This window comes from Montipora foliosa, chromosome 14, assembly GCF_036669935.1.
Source record: "Montipora foliosa isolate CH-2021 chromosome 14, ASM3666993v2, whole genome shotgun sequence".
Classification (NCBI taxonomy): Eukaryota; Metazoa; Cnidaria; class Anthozoa; order Scleractinia; family Acroporidae; genus Montipora; species Montipora foliosa.
Window position 1 is genome coordinate 18,106,124 of NC_090882.1, and position 23,300 is coordinate 18,129,423.

The 23,300-nt window shown below is 41.4% G+C and overlaps 1 protein-coding gene across 1 annotated transcript in view; it reads right to left on the bottom strand.

The window, feature by feature from the left end:
- Positions 1–2,090: 2,090 nt before the first annotated feature.
- The window catches only part of LOC137984479 (uncharacterized), a 40,132-nt gene continuing 18,922 nt past the window's right edge, over positions 2,091–23,300 (bottom strand). Inside the window, exons 15-35 of the mRNA XM_068831650.1 lie at positions 22,759–22,814; positions 21,870–22,015; positions 20,973–21,263; positions 20,103–20,399; positions 19,559–19,852; positions 18,014–18,339; positions 17,754–17,895; positions 15,683–15,970; positions 15,037–15,378; positions 13,223–13,525; positions 11,467–11,763; positions 10,224–10,529; positions 9,271–9,564; positions 7,491–7,793; positions 6,365–6,831; positions 5,656–5,750; positions 4,988–5,144; positions 4,661–4,727; positions 4,040–4,314; positions 2,862–3,042; positions 2,091–2,519 (exon numbers count right to left, since the gene is read on the bottom strand). Of these exons, the coding sequence (XP_068687751.1) occupies positions 2,347–2,519; positions 2,862–3,042; positions 4,040–4,314; positions 4,661–4,727; positions 4,988–5,144; positions 5,656–5,750; positions 6,365–6,831; positions 7,491–7,793; positions 9,271–9,564; positions 10,224–10,529; positions 11,467–11,763; positions 13,223–13,525; positions 15,037–15,378; positions 15,683–15,970; positions 17,754–17,895; positions 18,014–18,339; positions 19,559–19,852; positions 20,103–20,399; positions 20,973–21,263; positions 21,870–22,015; positions 22,759–22,814 (5,100 nt within the window). The 3' untranslated portion in view covers positions 2,091–2,346. The remainder of the gene's footprint in view (positions 2,520–2,861; positions 3,043–4,039; positions 4,315–4,660; positions 4,728–4,987; positions 5,145–5,655; positions 5,751–6,364; positions 6,832–7,490; positions 7,794–9,270; positions 9,565–10,223; positions 10,530–11,466; positions 11,764–13,222; positions 13,526–15,036; positions 15,379–15,682; positions 15,971–17,753; positions 17,896–18,013; positions 18,340–19,558; positions 19,853–20,102; positions 20,400–20,972; positions 21,264–21,869; positions 22,016–22,758; positions 22,815–23,300) is intronic.

A 23,300-nucleotide genomic window follows, 5' to 3' on the forward strand; every position in this document is an offset into this window, starting at 1 on the left:
CCCTTATGGGTTTCTGATGGTGTCGAACTGCCTATTGTTTTCTGTACCAAATCCATTGTTATCTTTGTTCGTTCTATTGTTCTTTTGCCCAATCCTGAACCTCGTTCAGTGAGGTACGACAAAATTCTGGAGGACAAACAAAGAGTATTATGGTATTTTTTAATGTGGCCTATTTCCTGTTTTCGCAAATCCCATAAAACAGTTTATTTTGGGGGGTTATTTTTATTCGCTATTTTCACAGATCCCATATATCAGTTCATTTTTGGGGTTCTTTTGCATTAAAACAATGGATATCCAGTTCACTGACGCAATGATGCAGTCCCAAGAGTAAATAACTTGTATTGTTTTTAGGCAAACAACCTCCAAAACGTAATGCATTATGGGGATGGGAAAGTAGCGAATTAAAACAATAAATATCCATTCACCGATATTCACCTCGATATTCACCCCGCCTTCGGCGAATAATTGTTAATTCTCAGCGCTGGTTGGTTACACTTGAATTAAATGAAAATAAAGTAGGTGATTATTACACGGTAATCACCTAAGCGGTTTTTTTTTTCAAAATGGCCGCAAGCCGTCTTGTGGAGGTGACAGACTAAGAAATTGATTGTTTAAAAAAAATGCATATTTGTCAAAGAATCACCTATGCAGGTGATTATACTAAAACTAGTTTACCTAAATGGTAGAAATGCTGCCGAGGGGAAGGAAAATGTTCAATTATGCTTGCGGTAATTTAACGACGGTTCGTGCTTGGAATTGAAGGAATATTTTGATAGGTATTGAGCAGGGACGGTACAAAACGTGCCCCCCTCCCCCCCCCAAACTGGACCTTCACCTGGATCTCCTTCTTGAGCCCACTCGAGAGAAGAAAGAAAACAATAGATTGTTTTCACAGTGACGTCATCAAATTCTAGAATAAAAATAGCAAGGTCTCCTGAATTTTTTTATCTAAAGGAAGTTGAGGATGACTTGGAAATAAATCTTCTTTCAAGTTTCCAGTTCGGTGACGTCTTTCGTTTTCAAAATACAGCAATAGACCACTTTTGATATATTAAAATTCAGTCCTAAACAAAAGACATCATCTCGAGGCTCTGGGGAATAAACTCATACAAATCCTTATATTTATTCCCCAGAGCCTCGAGATGATGCCTTTTGTGTAGGAGTGAATTTTAATATATCGAAAGTGGTCTATTGTCACCTTGCATGACATCATGATACAAAGCTATTTGGTTGAAAAAAAAGTCTGTCCCTATAAGTCTCAGCAGTTTGAGTCTTTCGTGTATATCAGGAGATGTGTTCATACACATGTATTTTTTTATCTCATGAGCGAAAAGTAAGCGCTTTCATCGCAAAATGAACTCCAGATGTTTTCGTTGATTACCAGCCACCATGTTCTTGGACCACATGACGTCTCCATACAAAACTCTATAAAGTTGCATGAAACACTTCGACAAATAACTGAGAGACGATGTACCGCATAGACCTGAGAATTGCAGAGGTGGTTAAAGGATTTGTTTCCTACAACATTCCAAGTTCTTGGCCTTTTTCACTGAACGATTTCGAATTTATTCTTTTGTTGTGTGACAGTGAAACTATCTGCAGTTTTATTAGGATACGAGAGACGAAATGAAAAACTGAGCAGAGCAATCGTACTGCGCATCTAAATTCCTCCATTCGCGCATAACCACAATTCCTTGTGCCTTTGACCACAATCCCTGGCGTTTGGAGGAAAAATGTGTTCTCGCGATTACAGAGCTGCCTCGTTCGTTCACTTCTGGCTCGCTCACGGCAGGAGCGACAATTATTCACTTCAGGCTCGGTGGATATCGGTGAATAAAAACCGAGACGAAGTCAAGGTTTTTATTTACCGATAGTCACCTCGCCTTCGCAGAATAATTGTTAATTGTTTTTGTGTAAGGAATCCCCAAAACGTATTGCATTATGGGATGGGGAAATAGTTTATTAGGGAAAGATGATGGAGAATGCGAATAGAAAGGAATTCACTCGTGTGACCAGTAGTTGTTTCTTTTTTAATGAAACAAAATAAAGAGAATAGTATGTAAAGACTAGTCGAGCCCGATTGTTTTCATTGCTTTGAGATTTAGAATAGGGCAAGACAAGCTGGCTTTATAAACACTTTTTATTCAACTTGTTTTCTACAAATACAATTCTAGCAATTTAGCAGCAAGTAACGGGCATAAGTTAACTAAGATATATTTTACATAAAGCAGGCGCCTACCATCTGAGATGCTTGTAACTGAACGGGCAGGTTGTTCTTTGTAGACATAAGATTATAACGCGTTAATTACACTTGAGGTGGTGGTTTTCTTAAGCACAGCTGCCCAGTTATGTTTTTCCGATCCACAGATACTTTGTCTTCGCATTTCTCCTCAGACCTTTTACAAAGTTTTTCCTCTCTTGCTTGTGTCTCGACGTCAATGTTTCCCATATCGTCATTATGTTGTTATTGAAATCTTCCACCATCTCTCTCATTTCAACTAACAACGCCTTTCTTGAATCTGATAAAGGCAATGAACGGGATTAATTGAAACAGCAGACACAAATCCGGCTTTCTTAGAACATAGATTTGCAAATGGATACCAACCGCTGCTTTCCGGCCCTTTTCGCCTTGTTTGCCTTGTTACCCTCGCGACATACAGTGCTTGAAAACCGCGGGGACTTTGAGGCAGAAAATTGTCTTTTTTGTATGACTAAGAGCAGAGAAAGTGGCTCTGATGAGGGGAATGGTTTAGAATGCTCGCAGGTGGAACTTTCAATACATTTAAGGATATAATGAGCGGATATTTAGCAACAGCAATGCAATACAAATACTGACTGTTAACTGCATGCTTACAACTTACTGAGTTGCCATGGATAAGTCAGGGATCGCGCTCTCAAGCGTCGTTTGACTTCATAGATGATACCAACCAACGTGAAAGCTGCCAATACCGTAGTGGCTATGAGAAAGGTTCTTTGAAATACAGTGCTCTGACTATCAAAGATACCTGTTGACTTCTCAACTGGGAGTGAGTCGGGGGGCTCCTACAAGATAAAGTTATTTTTACTAGAAACTATTAAAAAATCAACTATTTTACTTCGTACTGAGGGTGAATGTCGGAAAAAGAATTACCTTCTACAGGTCATCATATGACCATAAGCAGGAGCCCATCTGGAGCGTGCAACTTCCATACAGCGTCTGTGAAACGGCGTTTTCACAAGTAGGTTTATTTTTAGACTAGCCCTTCGCGCGAATTAGGTAAAAAACACAAAGGCAGTTCCGGTTCGGTGACCCTATGACGTCAGCTTAATTTCTTGAAATTGGTCATTGGGCTCCTGTGGGAGTCTCATTCGCGGGAAATTCAATCTAAAAATAAATCGGTCTGTGAAAACGCCGTTACACGAACACAGTAGAGTTGTAGGCTCCGGGTCATGGGTTCCTGCCATAAGACATTCCCTGAACTCTAGTACGGGAGACCGTGCGTTGTTCCAACGGCATAGGTCAGACCAAAGTCCACAGCGGCAGGTTTTTCGCCACCCTAAACTTTTCAGGTGCCAAACAAGATGTTCAAAAACACGAAACGTAATTGCAATTAATTGTAATGTTTCTGAATTATAATCTTGAAGGAACAGCCTTTGGGAACGCCCTACAGCCAAACCGTAAGCGGGTCTACTGAAGCTCTATCAGTGTTGTATTAGTATTAGTGGAGCATTCGAGCCAGTAATCGGCAAGTCATGGTCCGATTCCTGTTAGGAACACGCACATTTCTATAGTTTCATACAAAACTCTTCAAGCCAATTGAGGTTTTCGAATAGATTTTAGGATAAGGACCTCTGAGAAACGGAAGACATAAGTCGTGAGATCGTACTTACCGATGAAATAATCGCGTTCTTGGCTTCCTTGAAACCGCGCTAAGCACAGTTATCTCTGTTCTTGTTTCCAAGCCAAGCTATCGGGAAAGGGGAGCTTGGAGGGTAAGAATTAGGAAGGGGGTGTGCTCAAGTAACCCAACAATTTTTTATCTCATAGTTGAACTTGTACCTTTAACTGTTTTGTGTTCTCCTGAATAAGACGTGCGATTTCGTTGGCAAAGCCATGTTGAGTGTAAGCCTTGAAACATTTTCTCAGCTTCTTGGCCTCTTTACCCATTACCACTCCATACGTGGATGAATAATCCAGAATTTTATTTAATCGAAGATGTTCCTGTTCAAATCTCTCTTTGCTGCTTCCTGCACTGTACGTGTCTATTAAAGCACCGATGACCCTCCGTTTCCGTAGAGCTGTGTAGATATCTTCAAAAGTGTGGTACTCCTGATCTTGAAGAGACAATAAAAAACGTAACAATGGTTGAAGAAGGGCCCTTGCAATTTTTGTCGGATTGCACAGATATTATTGTGCTCTCCGACGATGAATAAGGAATAACTTCACAAGGTTATGGACACAAGAAATTATGGTCTCCGACGCAAACGCAAATTTAAGTCCCAAGCCTTTAACTGAACTCGAACTGTACCCAATCTCTTCATGTTTAAATCGTTACGATCTCTGTTGCAAACAAATTTTACTGTTTTATTCGCAAATTATCACTTTTTAGAAGCACTACGAAGTCATGTCGAGCTAAGAAAACTCCTTTGCAGTTGTTTTTCCAACGAAAACAACAAATACCTGTATCCATCCTTGCATTTTTCCGTATTCCCATTCTGTATTCAGGTGAATCCTCGATCGCTGCGACCTAAAATATGAAAAAAGGCTAAAAAATCTATAACTCCCCGACTGACTGGTTAAATGTGTTTTTCCTAAAAAGGTCACAATCGCACCGTCACAGGTCGGCGACGGTTTCAAATACTTAACTTTTATGATTTTTGTTTTCTTTGGGGTAAAGAGAAAACTCCTAATTGCATGTTGACTGCCGCGACCAACTTAAAGTTTATTATTATTATTATTATTATTATTATTATTAATATCCATGGTTCATGCACAGGCGTCGGTGACCTTTGCACCGTAAATTTTGTAGTCTGTGTCCAGTGTGACGCTTGTAAGGGATGTCGCCATGAAGCTATTCACAAGTCCAAAGATCACCAATCCATATAGAATGACAACAACGGCAAGAAGTCTTCCAACAAATGAGATCGGGGCGCGGTCGCCATATCTGCGAAGAAGAAACACAGAGATGCGTTTCTTTTTTTAAATATGTCATTGCCATTAAGGCTATTAAACCAAACTTCCTTCAATGATCCCGTCACCTCATTGCTGTTAATTCGTTAGACTTAAAAATCAAGAAACTTAACTACTGTTTGTAGCAAAGACGAGAACACAAACCATCAAACATAATATGGAGTCATTGATTTGTAGCGTACAACTATATTTTTCTCCATTTGAGTTGTCGTTTCTTGAAGATCTGTTCTAGAACGGCTTCTCCCGCTGTGCATTGTTGGCTTAGCAGTTATTGTGCTATTTCTTTGAAAACATCACAGGGTGCACAAAAAATTAACTTTAGAATTTACCTGTGTTTGTCGCTCCTTTTCGTAGGCTCCTGACAGTTTTAACGAGCTTCAATTTATTTCCAGATTCAGGAAACAAAAATGAAATCATGCATGCTTGCTTGCTTGCTTGCCAGGAAAAACTCATGTCGGGTCATTCTGGAAAGAAGTCAAACTTACCCAACAGTTGTCATGGAAACAAAAGCCCAATAAAATCCTTCTGGTGCTCCCAGGATGAAGGACTCAGGAAAGTCCCGTGAATTGTTTTGAGATTCCTGTCCAAAAATAACACGAGAGGTTTAATTGCGTGTTTTTAAACAACCCCGATGGATCTTCTGCATTCTTAGAACAGTGGTTTAAGTTGGTTCGCCCAAATTTTCGAGCAATTCGTTTTTATTAGAGAAAAGGCAAATTTGCTAAAATTTGCGAAAAGGCGAGTTAAACGGGAAAACATTAAAATTTCGTTTTACCTAAGTCACTTAAAAGCAAGGCAGTCATCTGCCATTTTATTGAGATGCGGGAACCATATCATGCGTTCGGGTCCAGTCCCCTGCAAAGAACACTTGGTCCATTCTCCTTTTCATGAACTGCCAGATTTTTGCGAAGTCCACTTTTCATTCTACTTTGCCCGCTCTGGGCTTGTCTCATGTCAATGTGATTCTCAAGACTCTTAGCAGAATATTTCATTTATCAACACAACCTTGCCATTCACAAATAAGCTCTTTGCAAAACCTAGCCGTGTTTGTGATATTTTTCATAACAATGAAAAAAATTAAAATGACAGCAGACAACTGCAAAAAAAAAAAAGAACGAGAGATGGGCTTTCTATATGGAGGCATGCATGCGCATGCATTACGATACAGAGATAACGCTGAATGTCTTGTCTTACCACTGACCAAATGATTAGGCCTGCTACATAGGTTATCATGAATACAAGCACCACCGCTGGCCAGCATGATACGACCTTCATCAACACTGCATTAGGCATGTCATCATGCGAGTTTGGATTCACAATGTACGCCATTCCAGGTGACTCCACCAGACCATGATAACCAAACTCTTCCGCGAAGTGTGACTGGTCTTTAAAACCATAAACAGGGAAGAAAAAGTCGGTGGGATCCGCGATGCTTGACTTGAGCCTGCGCGAATTGGGCAGCTTCGCTGACTGGTCAAACCCATTTGAGTTTAAGTCCACGTAAGATGTTCCATGTGATTTACACGTTTTACAGCATGTGACTACCAGCTTGCTCAAGATTGGTGGAATAAGGCCACTTGGAGTGCCGTTTTTTGACGACTGGACATACGGTTGGAAGGCGTACCAGCTTGTGGTAAAGCGTTTATAACAACGACAAGTCTCTGTGCATGATAAGTAAACAAGTGGTTGGTACAAATCAAGCCTTTTATGCTTAAAGCAATTAACGGAAACCCTTCTACGACTAGGTTTAAAACTATACATTCACAATTTCAAAAAAAAAAACGTAGCTATGTTAGCGTGATTAAGGACCAGAAAAATGTGTTTGTTTTAATGCCTTTTTCGTGGACTCTTGCACGAGTTGACGAAGTGGTAATGGCAAATTGTACATCCAAAATTGTCCTTGTGAGACCAGAAACGACATCCCTTGTGCAAGTTATGTCTGACGACATTGAGTCAGTCTCGTTCATGTCTATCCTGGCAAGGGCAAGTTAGTCTCGTACATATTATGTCATGACCAAGTCAGTACGGGCCATTTTCGGGTGTCACAATTCCTTTTGTATCTCAAAAAGGGAGAAAATTTAAGTAGTCAAGGTTCACAGTCATTTTGAATTTTGTTGCCTTGAAAACATGTTAAAAGATCGGGTTTCCAAAACAAGCGATTGGCAGTTTCACAAACGGCTTTTCGGGCCCGAAAAGTTTTCGGGACTTTCGAGAAACAGGCCCCTGGAGATGGAAACATTGACTCAAAGGACCCGAAACTCTGATCATTTGTCAACACCATCGTTCGAAAAGAAAACAGAGAGGATTATCGAAAACAGACCTGCATTAATCCAGGCTGATGGACCATCCCCCACGATCGTGTATCCCACCACGTCAATGCGATATAAAGTAAACACCTCAAGATTCCCTAACACCAATGAAAGGGTAGATGAATTTACTCTGATTTCTGTGATTGGTTGATCTTCAATTTTTTCCTGGCCAACAGCGATGACCTGGTACCTGACCTTGTAACCAAGCAACACTCCGTGGATGTGGCGTGAATTGATTTCTGTCCAGCGGACGGGAATGGTCGTCAAGGTAACGTGGCTTTCTGCAGTGATGCTTTGCGGTGGTTTGCTGGGAACTTGAAAGTGAACGATTAAAGGTAAAAGTCTCTGCTTCGAGCCAGAAGGCTCATCAGGTCGGCGCTTATCTCCGGTTTCTGTAGCATGAAGCGACTAGGAGTATTTCTACTCCCCCCTGAATGGGATGCTAGTCCATCGCAGGGTTACCCCCAGCATTACGCCAGTACCCATTTATTCACCTGGGTGGAGAGAGGCACCGTGAGAGTAAAGTGTCTTGCCCAAGAACACAACACAATGTCCCCGGCCAGGACCCGAACCCAGACCACTCGATCCGGTGTCGAGCACACTAACCATGAGGCCACCGCGCCTCCCACAAAGAGAACGATTACGGTGGATTTATTAAGTTCATTCACACATTTTGAGAACTGCGCCTGAATAGATTAACGCCAAAGTTTAAAACACTCTAAGGAGCTTAAGCAAAGACCACGAGGACGGCTACGACAACGTTATATTAAAAGTATTACTTGCCGTTATCAGGACAATTTTCCCATTGCTCCGACTCGTTCGGCATGTTCGGAGAGAAAATTGAAAATTCATCGTCAGATCTTCTCGTCCCTCACAGAACCTCACATTTGATCATTTCACACGGTTGGCAGGACGACGGAAAAAAAAAACTGGAAAGAAATGTCTCAAAATGTGAAACGCACGTGCGTATCTTACGGCAAAGCTATTGTTTTGCTAATCAAAGTCGTCTTTTCGTCCTTGCTTAAGTTCCCTATTTTCTCCCTCCGTAAAACGACTCAGTTGGCGGTAGGGTTGATTTTAGATTCGAGTTATCCATGTCTATGTTTTCTTAAATAGTAAAATTTGAGGAAGTTTAAATCGCATTTTCTGGACGCAAGTGAAGAGAGGTATGGTAACATTTGACGAGGCCTATACGGGCGTGAATCAAATCAGTTCCATTTTTGTGGACATAACGGATATCGGAGCACAATTGCGCCTCCAACAAAGCATAGCAAAGCAAACTAAAGTAAAGCAAAGTAAAGGCATTTTATTTAACGTTGGGAGTTCCTTCAGTTACGCAACTAGTATCAATGGAAGCCGACGGTGCGCCCTTTACCCCCCCCCCCCCCTCCCTCCCTCTGTCTGTGCTCCGTTTTACGGATATTTAAAGCTATAGCTACACGGATCAGAGGAAAGTCGCAAAAGACGCTGAAGTCACCGAGAATCGAACCGGCGACATCTTGCTCCGAAAGCCGCACACTGACCAACTGAGCAACGCCTGCTCCTTGTCGGCATAGACAAGTTTGGACCAATTTTATTTTGGATACAGACGAATTTGAAAAACAGCTTGCACCTTTACTCTCTAATCAGCAAAGCGTTTTCTTCGGCTAGTATTCACCGATTTCCCCTCTTGTAAAAATGCCCAAGTTTTCAACATCCTATTGTAAAATTTTGATAAATTAATGATTTTACTGATTTAATCTGCAAAAAAAGAAGAAAATTATGCCCATATGGACCAAACGAGTTGCTCACCATCTTGATTTGTGATGATAGTTGTATTAATCGCTGGTCCGTATCCTAGAACAGTAAAAGCGCGCACACGCACAGTATACACTGTAAACTTTTGAAGATTGTCAAGGAACACCCAGTTCACGAGCATGCGCTCTCTAGCCTCCACCATTGCATTGGGCTTCTTTTCCTGGTACTCAATTTTAAAGCCTCTTATGATACCGTTCTTGAACCTTGGAGGGACTGAACCCCAGTTAAGCAGAACGGTTGTGGAGCTTGGTGACGAATACGTGATGAAGGATGGCGGACGGTCGGGAACTGGAAAGGATTGAAAGTGTTACCGATTAGCTAAGGTATGACCTGCGCTGTTATTCATTCACGAATTAGCTGCATAGGAAGACTGACATAAAGTTCAGGCTTGAACGGGACTAGAAACCATGACCTAGGAATTTACCAATAGTCCATTTCCGAGTTGTTGCATGCTTCAGTTTCAAAGCGAGTCCTGGTGCACAACCATTCAAATGGAAATGAGTTGCGTATTCTTATGCAAATCAAACTCATTTTCCTTTCAATAGTTGAGCACCAAGACTCACTTCGAAACCGAGACAAACAGCAACTCGGAAATGGCCCATTGCGACTTCGCACTATATCACGTACTAACATGAGACCTGGTGAGCAGTCTAGTAACTTTTGCGCACATCATACCGCTGACATGCTCCTCCACGTGCAAAAGATAGGTTTGTTCCAAAGTTTTCTTGCAAAGCAAACTAGGGAAAACTCTCTTACTGGTCTGAAAGATTCATATCCGTCCACCGACCGAAATAAGCTTTAACAGTCGGAGCTGAGCTTGATTGAACAGCTGAGAGGATTCCGAAAGAGACCGATGTGAACTGGCAGTGGTTTCATGTCAGTTATCATCTCAGAGGAAACCTTGTTTAAAAGGAACAGAGACCAAGTGAGAAAGTGAAAAAACTCACCGTCCTCGATTGTCTTTACAGATATGGATTGACTCATCTCTCCGTTTTGAGTTGTGAATGCCGTTACCCAGATGAAGTACTCTGTATACTTGTGCAAATTGATGAGAAGGGCGTATGTAACCGACATGTCAACCGTTATGTTTTTTAGCATGCTTGGATGAACTGAGTTTGGCGCTTCTTTATAATACACAGCATAGCCACGAAGAACTCCTCGGATGTTTGGTAAGACAAGTGGATCCCATTTTACAGATATTGAGGTTGAATTCTTGGCATATCCTGTTAGATTGGCTGGGGGTTTGTTTGGAGCTGTACATTAAACACAAGAGAAAGGCAATGGTTACACCAACGACACAGACAGAGATATATTAGATGTTGACTCGGGGATGCTTGGAAAAAGCCCGGGTGCTTCTTTGAAGAAGTTGAACCTACCACTTTCCATTAATGGTTCGTATGCTCTACCACTGGACTCGTGGGAGATCAACCTCATTCCCAGGACCTCTCCCTTGTCTTAGCCCAGAAGTCAAGGAAGTGGTCCTGGTAACGAGGTTGGTGGGAGTTCAAATAACAATGGGCCCTTTGCAGGATAGTGATCACATGGTACAAAAATCGCCATATTGGAACGCAAATTGCCCACTGGAACATCTAAAACAAAGAAAATTTGGATTAACGTGCTTTCTTTTAGATATCCCAGCGCGCAATTTGCGTTACAACATGGCAATTTTTGTATCACGTGATCACTATGTTGCAAAGGGCCCATTGGTGCATTTTTGCTATTGTGACGAAAGAGGTGGTAACTGTTAACCCCGGTAAATAAAAAGGAGATGTATTTTTTCGATGATGACTGTAGCGAGAGAGAAGAATAGGGAGAGTAAAAGAGATTCTTCCTGCTCTTCCTGATCCTGTTCTTTTCGTGCGCTTACCTCGACCAAGTGAGCCAACTCATGTCGGAAGTAAGTATATTTTTTTCCGAGTATGCCGTAAGTCATCATCGACAAACACACATTTTTTTCAATATTTTTATTGGGGATGTATTTTTTACCCTTGGCGGTTTACAAAATGAACATGTCTTTAGGGTTTATGTTCCTAACAAAACATCGGGCCTCGGTTGTTTAAATGGTGAATAACGCCACGCATCATAAATCCCTTCAAATTCAAATTAATATCTACTTGACAAGGAATTATCCAATGGATAGTGCTATCCAGCCTTCCAACGCCTGGGGTAGGGTGATCATATATGGCTTACTTTCTTCTGTTGTATCTACTAGTATTGCGTCGCTCCATTTCCCCACTCCTGCCATGGTGAAAGCAGCCATTTTGATGCTGTAATTGGTCCAGACCTCTAGACCAGTGATCTCAAGAGAGAGCACAGAAGCACCGAGAGTGTAGTTGCGTATTTTGTGACCAGAAGAATCGAGTAAATCCAACTTGTATCCAAGACAAACGCCATTCCTGGTTTCCTTCCACACCGGAAGCCAGTAAGCTTTAATCACTGTTGGTTCAGTTCCGATTGCCCTTATGTTACTTGGTGGATCATCGGGAACTAAAAAAAAATCATGTAAAATAAAGCAGGTTACTTAATACTCAGAAAAAAACTAGAGACACTCACGAGTCCACAATAGGTGGTTTTCACGTGACGTCATCGGCGCCATGTTGGTGGACGAAAACAAAAGATGTCTCATTAGCTTCTTTTGTTCGTCCACCAGCAATTGTACATTGCTGCATTGTTACCTGTGTCTCCAGATATTGGTTACAAACCACCTATATTAGGTCTATGAAACGGCATTCTCACAGATCAAGCTATTTTTAGACGAGTTCTTAAATATGATTTGTATTGCACGAGTATAGACCACTTGCATAAATGGCAATGTACATCCTAAGCCTCGCATTCATGTGAAAAATCCTTTGTCTAGAAACATAAGGGCGAGGCTAAGGATGTACAAAGTACTGTTATTCAAATTTAGGTGTCATATATACAAAGGGTCTATACCAGTGACCATTTTTTATCCCATGGGAAATAATTTGTCATGCAAGATTTGTGATTAGCTGGAAAGGTCTGGTTTCGCGGGAAAATCAATCTAAAAAATTGTTGGTTTTCACTCACGTAATCAACAGCCATGGTTTTCAACGAAAACAAAACAAAACGTTTGCACAAAAATAGAGCTGAATTCAGTCGTAGTATTTGGTCGGGGCTCCAACATGGCGGCCGTGACGTCATGTGAAAAACGAGAATAACTCGGTCTGTAAAAACGCCGTTCCAAAAATACAATTAAGTTTTAGGCTCCTGGTCAAGGGCTCCTTCGACACGACCAGACTTCTTCAGGCGATACCTTGAGAATTATAAAAACTTCAGTCGTACAGCACGCCTTGCTTTGGTATCCTTGACTATGCAAGCCCCAACATGCGCGTGGGTTGAGCAATAACTATTTCGACATTACGATGGCCCAGAAGGGTCACAGTCCAGTTTTAATTTAGTGAGTCGTCACCAGTTCTCTCACAGGTCACAGGTCACCGGTCATTGTTTTATCAATACAGAAAGTATCCTAAACATTCATAAAAGCTAACCTTCTGCCTAAAAGCTTTTGTTTAGGCCTAATTCCTAAGGTTTAGGATACTTTCTGTATTGGTAAAACAATGACCTGTGATCTGTGATTTACGAGAGAACTGGTGACGACTCACAAAATTAAAACTGGACTGTGACCCTCCTGGGTCATCATACGACATGTTAATTGTAGTCAGAGAAATAGCACAATAAAAAAAATAAGCCTCAAGAGTGGTTGGGGACTGAAGACTTGTGCACCTTTTAAACGAATGAAAGAATGACTAATCAGGCAAAATTACGATGAACACTTCACAGACGGTGAATACAAAAAAACTAGCATCACTTCTAAAGAAATAATGCCGGTTCCAGTGGATTAGGACCAAACTGATGTGCATTATCTTAAAAGCCTAAGAACCTTACGTTAGTTACTACAGTAACACTACTACCGTTCAAAACGCACCGTCTTGGTCAGTATGAACAAACAGAGCATCAGAGTAGTTTCCGAATCCAACAGCGGTTCTTCCGGAGACCTCGATCGAATACAGCTTGTACTTCCTCAACCCGCTCAGTTCTACACTCATTGTGGTGCTATTTACCAATACCATGGAAATGTTCTCGTTTACTTTGTCAGCTCTTCGATATTTTACGCAGTATCCTATGAGGATTCCATTCACGTGACTTGGGGGGATTGGCTGCCACGTCACCTTAATTCTCGTAGAGCTTGTGTTGTAGGCCGTGATGTTCACTGGAGCGTGATTCGGTGCTAGATTATGGTGAAAAGAGCAATGATAATTCTGGGAAAGGTTGTAAATTGCAAATCTCGGAAACGAAATCAGAGTTTTAATGCGGTTTACTTTGTACCATTTTTACCTGGAGACGTCAAACCCCTCGTTGATAACCACAGTTAATTCTCAGCCAGTGTAAAGCGTGTAGCGCGTGTGGACACTCAACGTTGATTATGATCAACTGAAGTATATATCAGGCTATCATACGCCATTCAATTTTATTCAATTATGGTTCTATTCACATCTGCGAAAATTCAAATACAATTGGCAGGGTAACCTCGCAATGTGAAACAAAATGGCGCCATATCGTGGGGCTGCCACGATTATCATCACCATGCTTGAGGCGAGAAGAGAACCAAGGATAGCTAACGAGAATAGAAGATAAATCCAAATCTTCCCTCCATAAAGCAATTAGAAGTTTCGTCAGCTTATACCACCACGTGTTCGCCATTTTGTTCAATAGACCATTTTACAGTTGTAGCTAAGTTACCTGGCCTAAGAATGGAATTGAGGCTGCGGGTTACCCTGCTTTGATACAAACCTTTGCGCTTTTCTATTGTCAACGTAGACTAATTAGAATTACAAAACACAATTTACACGAGAAAAGCATTAAGGTCTGTATCAATACAAGGTCAACGACAGCCTCGCAGCCATTCATAGGCTAGGTCGCTGAGAAAACTGTAAACTGTAAAATGGCAGGCCTATTACGCAATGTGATACTACATTTGCATGATGACGCCATTTGACTGCAAGTCCCAGAATCCTTCAGCTTTTGCTTGCCTCATGCTAATTAGAGCTATTGTTACTTTTACCCCGCAGGGAATAAAAAATTTAAATAAGAGAAGAAAGCAAACTGAATTCTAGTAGTTGTAGTCAAATGGCGCTATCGTGAACGTTGCGCCCTTGAGGTTGTTTGAAGAAATTATGATCCAATTATAATCAGAGGCTGTAATTACCCATTTCGTATTTAATTCGATTATAATTCGATCAGAATCGAGGACTAATGTGAACACGCCTTTAGTATTTCATAACAAAAGCAGGTGTTACGTAGTACTATTATATGGCTCGTGTTTGTAGCCGATATAACGCGCGCTCTGATTGGCTAATTGTGACTGAATTGTAGGGCATTATTCTCCCGTAATGCCCACGGGCCGATTACGGGCTTGCAAAAACAAAGCAAAAGGTAATTAAAAAGCCATATAATAGACTACTTACTAACCGAGCTAGCTCGAGCGGTACTGGGGAATATTGGCCCTCGGCAGTTTTTGTACGGACCTCGCTACGCTCGGTCCGTACTGCCACGACCTCGGGCCAATATTCCCCAGTACGGCCCTCGCGCTCGGTTAGTAAGAAGTTAATAATAATAAAAATAGAACTTTATTTTCACACGATAATGTTTAAAGCTGGATATAGCTTGTGGGGTCGTGCATAAATGAAATCAAATCAAATTAATGCAAATCAATATAAATATATTGGCCACTTTACATACCATCTTGTGCAGTGGTGAAGTTTGTTGCCAACGTTGGTACACCATCTTTAATTGTAAAAGCCAATACTAGGACAGTATAGTTCGTATACGCCTCTAGACCTTCCAAATTAAAGGTCATCGCTTCGTCCGCTACACTCCTTTTTCGACGAGATCGTTGAGTTTCATTGACATTAATGACAAGGGTTGTCCAGGTGGCGCTTAGAGATTCAGTTTTCTTGTATTTGACTTTGTATCCACGAAGCTTTCCATTGATAAAGAACTGATGCACTGGTGTCCATTTAAGCGTCAGTTCCGAAGAAGTCGAGCGTTGAAAAGTAAAGTTTCTTGGAGGTTGACTTGGAGCTAAGTCGCAAGAAAAAAAATATGAAATACCACTACTAAAGACATTGATTGCTCATGCAAGTGACATGACAATACGGATTTTGAATTATCGGAAGACTGCTTTCGATTAAAATATTTAGATCGAGCCCTTCTTCAAATATTGCACTTTCCAGTTCTGGCTATTTCACCAAGTCAGTCTTATAATATGAAGAGACTAAGACATGTACAAACGCGCATTTGGCAAGTTTAAAGCTGCAGAAAAAAATGGGGCAATCAGAAACTTCGGGTGGTTTTCGAAGACAGAGCAATTTTTGCCCAAACGTACCGTCTTCCTGCGTAGTCACGCTGATTGTATCTGTAATTTTTCCCTCCCAGGTGCTTGTAGAACCAAAAACTTGAAATTCATAACTCGTAAACGGTTTCAAGAAACCCAAGTTTACATTTGTCGTGGAAGAATTAAAGGTAAGGTTACGCCGCACTCCTCTTAGAAGATCAACGACTTCCAAGCGATATTCGGCGATTGGTTCCATCAACTCTGGTGGCTTCCAAGACAAACCTACGCTTGATGAACTTGCTGTGATATTGGTGACATTTACAGGGTCCACCATCAAGACTGAAACGAAGACATGTTTGCGGATATGTATAAGAAATCGAATGTACCCGAGTATGTTTCGTGATTCAGTAATAGGCACGGGTGATACTTTCAAAGTTCTCAAAATTGCCGTAGCCGAGTTGCAAGTAGAGAACTTTCACAACATCACGAGTAGCCACAAATCATGAAATGCGCAAGCAAGTTATTATAATGCTGATCAAAATGACTCCATTGCTGTGTTTCTATAGCACTTGCGTATTGCACGCTATAACTTGTTTATGCATTCGTCATTGGCCGTTTTTATGCTGAAGACGCATAGCGAGTTTCAATCGAGTGTCGTAAAACCAAAACCAAAGTAATTACTTTGGCCAATCAAAAAGGACGGAGACAACTCAGTAAACCAATCAAAACTTGAAGTAATTACACCTAGCCGACACAAAGCGCGGGAAAATGTGAACGCGCGAGCCACGATGGGTTTTGGTTTCACTTCTGATTTGTACCAGAATCCTACAGGTTTTGCTTGTCTCATGCTAATTAGAGCTATTGTTATTTTTACCCCGCTGGGAATACAAATTTTAAATAACAAAAGAAAAACAAACTGAATTCTGGTAGTTGTAGTCAAATAACGCTATCGTGAAAGTTGCTTATTATGTGTCTCTCGTGTTATTCGTCCAGTGTAAAGACGGGACGAGCTACATACGATGCATTATCCGTATGAACGAACTTTAGCAAACATTTGTTGCTTGTCTGGTTATTTTTATAAAAGTGACGACACATTTGAAATTAAAGACATGTTTCGGTCGTGCAACGACCATCTTCAGTTGAAAGTAGAATTAATTAACTTCAAATTAATTCTACTTTCAACTGAAGATGGTCGTTGCACGACCGAAACATGTCTTTAATTTCAAATGTGTCGTCACTTTTATAAAAATTGTTGTTAGTCTGCTTCTTTCCTTGTCTGGTTATGCGTTACTCGTATAAAGACGGGCACAAGACGTATTATCCGTTTGGATGAATAATGTTCCCTTGTGCGTCGTTCCAGTCGCGCAACGAAAGATAGTTCATCTAGACGGATAATGCTTCTCCACTACTAAAACGGCCATTCGCTCATCAGAAAAATGTGGTGAATTCTGTTGAGTACTGTACACGATGATTATTGATAGGACTAGTGTAAAAGCACTTATCGCGTTCACACGAGGTGGTATCACAACATATACCGTGTTTATACCGGTCTGTAACATCCTCAAGAGGTGAAGAAAACATGAAGTTTGAAATGCGATGGTCACATATTATGGCAGAATTTAGTTTAAAGTGAATCAACTTTAACACGTATTTTTGCTATTCCGAGCGATGTCAAATTGTCAAATACGAAAAATGGCTCGTGTAGACGACTCGTGATATAAAAGATGGCAAATTTTTGCCTCTCAGTGACCGCCATTTGAGAACGATCAGGCAACCTCATCTTCTTTCTGCTTTATCTCTGCTATCCAAAGGCATTGCCGACCCACTTAACTGCGAATTGTCAAGAATTTTTTGCTGTGCCATCTGCGCGATCAAGTGTATTTGCCACATAAAATTGTCACATAAAAACTGCTCGTGTAGACGGGCGTTTTTTCGCCCTGAAAATATCGTTTTCGAGAACTCCGTTTTTGTTGATCGCCATCTTGGATCGCCAGTCGTGCTTGAATGAATTCGAACAAAACGGAGCAAGCAACTCCTATTATAGCGCGTCTTCATGTTTAAAAGGAAGGAAACGCAAATCGATTTTCAAGGTTGCTAACAGAATTCATGTTGTCATACGTACCATAATTGCAAGAGTAGAGTTCCAATCTCATGGACGCCCAACTGTGCCAAGCCTTTGGCAAAATGCGAACGTAGCGGGCCTTGATGACTGGAATGAGCACATTTACTGCAATTGCGTTTCTATCCCAGTTACCCTGAAAGTACTGTGGAAAGGCGTGTAGAGATTAAGTCTTGGTAATACTACAAACGCATGCGCAGGGCCAAGGTGCATACGGGAAGCGATTGTGTTACAGAAAGTCTCGAAAGAAACATGATACTGACCTTGATAACAGCAGATTGCCTATACTCTTTAAAAAACTGCTGCGAATCACGGCTATAGCTCAAAGAATAATTTGTGACCCAGTAATCCTCATCAAATCGTCCTTGAGTTGCTATCTTTGTGATTGTCACCACCGCCACAAGATCGATTTGAAGCCACGGTTCGGTGTCATCCGAGGCTGCCCTCCAAGCTCCGCGGTAGTTCAAGCGAGCATTTTTTGCATCATGAAGGTTTGTATGTGGAGGTGTTGGAGGATACGATAACGATGATGACGCAGTAATCTGACTGTTGCTGATACTCCCGTTCTCCATGCCAAGGGCTCGGCAGGCTGCGTTCAAAATAACAAATTATGCCGAAATGAGTGTGATAAGATTATCACAGTTGGATAAACAACTTAATAGTTTGTTGTTCTGCTATTTATTTGTTTGAGCAGGTTGAGGTTTTGGCAACTGTTCAGCTATACACTCCCAAAGGACAGCCACAACACCTGGGACCCCATCCCCTACTCTTCTCAAATATTGTGTGGGTTTTTGCATGTAACGTCCCAAAGGGAACTTACGAGCATGAAAGATATTTGAGAAACGGGGCCCACGGTTTATAGTCCTTATGTGAGAAGACTGGAAAGTCTAACCATTTGCAGATGAAATGACATGGGAGCACTTAACCTCAGACATTTTAAGATCCTGAGTGTTGATCCAGCCAGGATTCGAACCCGCAACCTCCCGCGTGACAGCCCGATGCTCAACCAAGCAGGCTTGGGTGGGCTTCGACCCTCTAACCCTGCGATTGCGCTCTGTAATCCTCTTAGCTATCGAGCCCGAGCAGGAGGTGCTATCTCAGGTGGCTCAGTTGGTTGAGCACCGGGCTGCCATGCGGGAGGCCGTGAGTGCGACTCCGGCCGGACCAACACTCAGGGTCTTTAAATAACTGAGGAGAAAGTGCTGCCTTTGTAATTACATCGGCAAATGGCTACACTTTCAAGTCTTCTCGGATAAGGACGATAAGCCGGAGGTCCCGTCTCACAAATAACTTCCATGTTCATTAGTTCCCTGTGGGACGTTAAAGAACCCACACACTATTCGAGAAGAGTAGGGGATGAAGTTCCCGGTGTTGTGGCTGTCCTCTGTGTGTATATGGGTGGGTGGGTATAGCAGGTCCACATCATCTGAATAGCTGCCAAAACTTCAACCTGCTCGAACAAAAAATAAATAACAAAAAATAACAAAATAACAATGAAATGAAATGGCATACATTTGAACTGCGGAATGATATGGAGATAACAAATTATGAGCAATCAAATCTTAGATGACAACCAAAGATTTTAGATGTCTGCCAAATGTTAGCCATGGGCTCTGGGTTCCATGGAGATGAATGAGAAAAAAAAGGAAAACATTTTTTTTTGTTCCTAAAAGGTTATTAGACAAAAAGAGCGGACAGTCGATTTACGTATTTTATCGGTTGTTTAGGAGTTCTTCTTTGCTTGATGACGTTTTCTTGATTATAGAAGACCTTGGGAAGAGAGAATGTTTTACTTTTTTACAACTTACCACCAATATTAGTTTGAACTGTCATGTATTCACTGACGTTTCCCCTTCCTTTTGATGTATAGCCAGCAATACTTAATTTGTAAACCTTTGCCTTTTCCAGACCTTGGATTACGATGTTAAAACTATTGCTACAGGTATATAGATATCCATGTCTGTTTGAGCGACCCTCAATCTTCACGCCGTAAGCCTTGATAACTCCACCTGAATAGTTCTTTGGGACAGCTTTCCATGTCACCGTGACACTGTTGAAATTCGTGCTGTGTGCCAATATTATCGGAGGTGGTTGGCTTGGAACTGATATAAAAAAGCATGGCAAATCAATCTACCTGTCAATCGATGGTCGGTCCATCGATCGATCAATTAATCAAGCTATCAATCAATCAATCAATCAATCAATCAATCAATCAATCAATCAATCAATCAATGAATCAATCAATCGAATGGAAAGTGGGACACCGTTCAAAGGAAACAATGCAGTCCATCAGTCCTTTAGTCAGTCAATCAGTCGGTCAATCACAAATTCAAACTATCGGACGTCTCTTACCACTCTCTGCCGATCGAACCTCAACCTCTGGACTTGACGGACCTTGACCGGCGACAGTGAAGGCAGCTACCGCAATTGTGTACAGTGTGTATATTTTCAGGTTTTGCAGTTTCACTCGCGTTTTATTTGCAGTGACTGTCAGGTTCTGTTGAATGCCAGAAGGTTGAGCCACATAAACAATGTGATAACCTTGAATAACCCCACGCTGATGATTAACGGGAACTGGACTCCACGTTACGATGATGTCTTCGAACTCGCCGAGAAAGCCATCAACGTTTAAAGGAAATGATGTGGGCACTGAAATCATAAAAAAAACAAACTTGTATCATTAAATTGATAAACAGACCGCCGGCAGCCTTTTCATTCTCCTACGTTACGTAAACAGTAGCATGTTGTGCGAGAATACCAGAAAGCCCGAACCTACGGTGCGCGAACTAGTACTTTCTAAAGTGAGACCAAAATTGCCCTGTTTACATTTCCACTTTCGCGTTGGATCCGCCGATATAAGACAAATACTTGCAGCCTAATTAAATCAGGAAACCCAAAAATAGAGCAGTTTTCAATTGAGTGTCGTAAAACCAAAACCAAAGTAATTACTTTGGCCAATCAAAAAGGTCGGAGACAATCCAGTTAACCAATCAAAACTCGAAGTAATTACACGTAGCCGACACAAAGCGTGGGAAAATGTGCACGCGCAAGCCACGATTGGTTTTTGTTTCACTTCTGATTGGTTGAGAAAGTGGCGTGAGAACTTTAAACCAATCACTGAGTGAAGTAATCATAAACCAAAGTAATTCACTAATTACTTTCGACACTCAATTGAAAACCACTCAAGCAACAAGCAACAACTGTATCAATGTTTTCCCTTACAGCCATCCTTTGTTCGTGCCAAGATCTCCTCGCTTACTTTTCCTGTGCCCTCGAGGGTGTGGGGCCTGACACTAATTGCGTACCAGGAATACGGCTGAAGATTCCTAATCTCATATAATGGAGACCACTGTTCCACCATGACGTTATGTTTTTCCTCTGACTCATTCAAGCGATAGAAAATCTCAACCCCGGAATAAATGCCATGTGTTAGGTCTTGAGGCTCGCTCCAGGAGACGGATAAAGTGGTATTAGTTATCTTTTGGGTTGTAACAAGAAGAGGTTGGATGTAAACTGCAGAAAGTCAATAACACAATGAAGTCATAAGGAAAACCAACCTCGTTGCCAGGGTCTCTCTTCTCTCAACGACAATGGAGGCAAAGAATAGAGACCCTGGAAACGAAGTTGAAAGAAAACACGAAAGAACTGAAAAGAAACAATGTTGAGAACTGGTCAGCCCTTACTCAGGTAATCTAGTCTTTGGTTTTTAGTTTCCGAGGCCTCAGAATAAAAAAAAATACTGAATGGTTCAAACAGCGCCAACCGACAAACGGAAGTTGCATGCCTAATACAACCCTTGTCTTGCGCTTAATAATCAAATAAAGTTAAAACATACATAGAATCCATGCGCCCAAATCTGGTTCATTGTCGTAATCGTTTTTACGTGCATATCCGCTAAAACAACGAAAGCTCGCTGTCAAGAGCTTATCCGGCTTAAACCTTGTTGTAATGAGGTACTCTTGGCAATAATACCGTTTCATAATCAGTGCCCAGGCACCAAACATGAAGATCACAGGCGCTGACCAACTATATATAAAGCTCCGTTCTGAACTGAAATAATTGGCCGTTTAAACAACGTGACCGACCTCCCTTCAGGGGGGCAAATCCTGGTTTGCTTACCGTCATTTGCTTCCATGGCAACAAGTTTAACCGGGATGCTACCCAGCATGCTTTGTTCCTTGAGGCTTGTCTCAAGTGGCTCGATTTCATCGTATCCAGTCCCCTTAAATTTCACTGTGAAGTTGACGGCCAGATCGGCTAAACTCCTGAAGAGAAGAAATGTCTTTTTCAATAGCAGTGGGCCGTTGGGGTATGTATATTAAAAAAAATATTTTCTTTTTAAATATTCTTGCTCTTTGGCCATTTCAACTTAATCAAAAACATAAAACAAACAAAGGCTACGAACACGATGATAAAGCGCATATTACTTTTGACTTGACGTTTCGTATGCTACAACATACATCTTCAGAAGTGACGGTTGTAGCACACGAAACGTCAAAACAAAAGTAAAATGCGCTTTATCATTATGTTTGTAGCCGCTGTTTGTTTTATGTTTTTGATAAAGGCCCTGGGAACTAGGTTGCAGGGCGTGGTAACTTCATCCTCGTTCCCAGGGTCTCCATTGTCGTCTCTCCTCATCAACAAAGAGGCCCTGGGAACGAGGTTGTGTTAACCTGAGGTTAGCTACTTAAGATTTAAGACCCTGAAGGGGGCCAGAAGGGCGGATTAGCTGGAGACACACATCTCAACATTTCTTGATCGCCAAAGGCTGCAGTTCTTGCTAAACAAAGGTAGAACTGTGTAAGGACGTGTTGAGGCTCAAAGGTCCTCGCGTGCTCTGGGAACATCTCACTTTCGTCTTCACACAGAAATGTTCAACGAGCATTGACACAAAATGTATATCAAAGTGTGAAAAAACCTATTTTATTTCTTTTATCAGAACTTTATGTTATCAATGATTTCATTCAGTAACTGATTATTGAGATCTGCAAGTTGAAGCTCCTCTTACCAGAACAAAAAGTTGTCGATTCTTGAAATTGAAGGTTCCTTGTGAAGGCGTTTGATCTGGTGCAAACAAAGATCCCACTCTTTCAAGATTAGCAGGTTTAGAATTACATTTTCAGACAGTACGGCTCGTATGACTTCATCGGGTGTGCTTTACTGCGCAATTGAATTCATTGGTAAATAATTCGTTGACACAATCTCCTTCATCCTTGAAAGGAGAGTTTTTTCAAAAATTTGAAATTGTGCAAGTAAGCCAGACAAATAAAGCAATCATGAAGCAAAGCAAAAACACGCAACCGGCGCAAAGCGCGGGAAAACACACGCAAAACAGTTACTCACGTTCGATTGGCTGACATCGTGGTGGGAGATTTTCAGGTATCAGCCAATCAACAAGTGAAGAAATAATGCAAAAACAATATAAGGTAGAAATTAAATGGGAAATGTAAGGTGGCTCAAACCAGTTTCAACGCTTCCAAGTGATCGGCACCACAACGTTGTATCATGTATTAGCAGTATTGTGGTACCAAATGAATTACGAATTTTTGC